Here is a 1,836-nt window from a genome sequence, read left to right on the forward strand (position 1 = left end):
GTCATGGTGGTGGTCCTCTCCAGTTGAACTGGTAAAGTAAAAGTCTAAACAGTGTGTGGTGATTAAGGAATACGTGTGTGCTAAAAACAATAAGGTAAGAACAAAAGGAGAAATAAGAAGGAGATCTGTGGAGAGTACCTGTGTAAGCTTCATGCAGCAGGTGTTCAGCTCCTGGCTCTTTATAGGCGACTATCCCCGGGTGTGCCTGAGGATCCTCAAATAGACTCAGCTGGGACTCAAATATTCAACGTCAATCTGCTGAAGAAGAATAAATAAACTCACATTGATTTTGAAGGAAGGAAATTATACCAATACCACACAAAAGAAAAAATTATGCATCATGCACAAACTTGCCCTGTTTTTTCAGATAGTGAGGAGATGTTTTACAGTGTGTTCTGGGGACAGGCAGCTAGCAGATAGTGAGGAGAAGTTTTTTACAGTGTGTTCTGGGGACAGGCATTTAGCAGATAGTGAGGAGATGTTTTTTACAGTGTGTTCTGGGGACAGGCAGCTAGCAGATAGTGAGGAGATGTTTTACAGTGTGTTCAGGGGACAGGCAGCTAGCAGATAGTGAGGAGATGTTTGCTGGATGTTACTAAAAAAGTTGTAGCCTAAAAAAACGTGTGCCATTGCTTAGAGCACCTTTAAGAAACAACTACTGAATGTGCACCTCCTACATTTAGATTTAAATACAAGATAGAGCCATACTCAACACGGATTTTACTTTTTAAAAACTGATCAACAGATTGTGATATAAGACGGATAATGGTATAATGCACCTGCTAAACGTGTTAATTCTTGTTTAAATAAACACTTTCCTGCAACACTTCAATTTACTTACTTGCTTACTTTCTGTAAATTTAGTCAATAATCTGCAGATAGACTCACAGCAACCCACATACACCAAGTTATGTTATGTTATTCAACTTCAGGCTCAAGCCTTATTATATCACAGAGACACACTGTCCCCGTTCTCTGAACAGAAACAGACAACAGTGATGCTCCCAGCTCCCATTTATTTGACCAAATATTAAAGTTTCTATTTTAAAATCATCAAAGAAGTGAGTAAATGATTACAATCAAATCACAAATGGTTAAAAATAAAATAGGTCAGAAATCCTCCTCCAGGAAAAATACATTCATCCCCCAACATGTTCTTCCATCTTTCTGACGAGCTGCTACAACTTCTGGAAGGTTTTCTGAAAAAAGAAAATGAGATTCTGATTAATATCTCAGATATACGTATATAAAAATGTCACCCACTTATTTTTCCTTGTTGTGCTGTTCCATCTTAGCCTGATCAGTAGATGGATGTATTCACTGTGTTTTACACTTTTAGAGAATACATAAATGTTGTACTTACAGCATCCGTAAAGTTTGTTAATGCGGGCGATGTCATTGACGCTCATTTGTGTGGCCCTTCCAAAGTCAAGGTTAGGATTGCCGTTAGCGGTGATGGTTGGCAAGCTGTTGCTGGAGAAGGAGTATCTTGAGGCGCACAGAACACAACATGTTTAGTATAGAGACACACACAGATACACACACTGGCTGTCTGGTTGTACTGTTGGCTTATGCCGACCTTACACCAATCAACTTTTTAAAGTCGCAAACTAATGTCCAATATCAGAATTAAATCACGAGAGCCTTGCAAGAGCTGGGGCGCTCCCATCGTCCCAATAGTTTGGTGTACGGTGGTCATAAACACTCAGTCCGACTCAGTCTTCTTACGGTCTTGATCATCCATCCATCCATCTATCTTTGTCCCCTTATCCGGTATGGGGTCGCGGGGGCAGCAGCTCCAGCAGGGGACCCTAAACTTCCCTTTCCCGAGCCACA

The 1,836-nt window shown here is 40.7% G+C and overlaps 1 protein-coding gene and 1 long non-coding RNA gene across 2 annotated transcripts in view; one reads left to right on the top strand and one right to left on the bottom strand.

The window, feature by feature from the left end:
• Positions 1-1,836, top strand: part of LOC116688086 (uncharacterized) — a 13,388-nt gene that overhangs the window by 10,197 nt on the left and 1,355 nt on the right. The gene's annotated exons all lie outside the window — the stretch shown is intronic.
• LOC116688077 (high choriolytic enzyme 1) overlaps positions 1,183-1,836 on the bottom strand; it is a 9,900-nt gene continuing 9,246 nt past the window's right edge. The window contains exons 9-10 of the mRNA XM_032513879.1: positions 1,364-1,488; positions 1,183-1,199 (exon numbers count right to left, since the gene is read on the bottom strand). Of these exons, the coding sequence (XP_032369770.1) occupies positions 1,198-1,199; positions 1,364-1,488 (127 nt within the window). The 3' untranslated portion in view covers positions 1,183-1,197. The remainder of the gene's footprint in view (positions 1,200-1,363; positions 1,489-1,836) is intronic.

This window comes from Etheostoma spectabile, chromosome 1 (assembly GCF_008692095.1).
Source record: "Etheostoma spectabile isolate EspeVRDwgs_2016 chromosome 1, UIUC_Espe_1.0, whole genome shotgun sequence".
Taxonomy (NCBI): domain Eukaryota; kingdom Metazoa; phylum Chordata; class Actinopteri; order Perciformes; family Percidae; genus Etheostoma; species Etheostoma spectabile.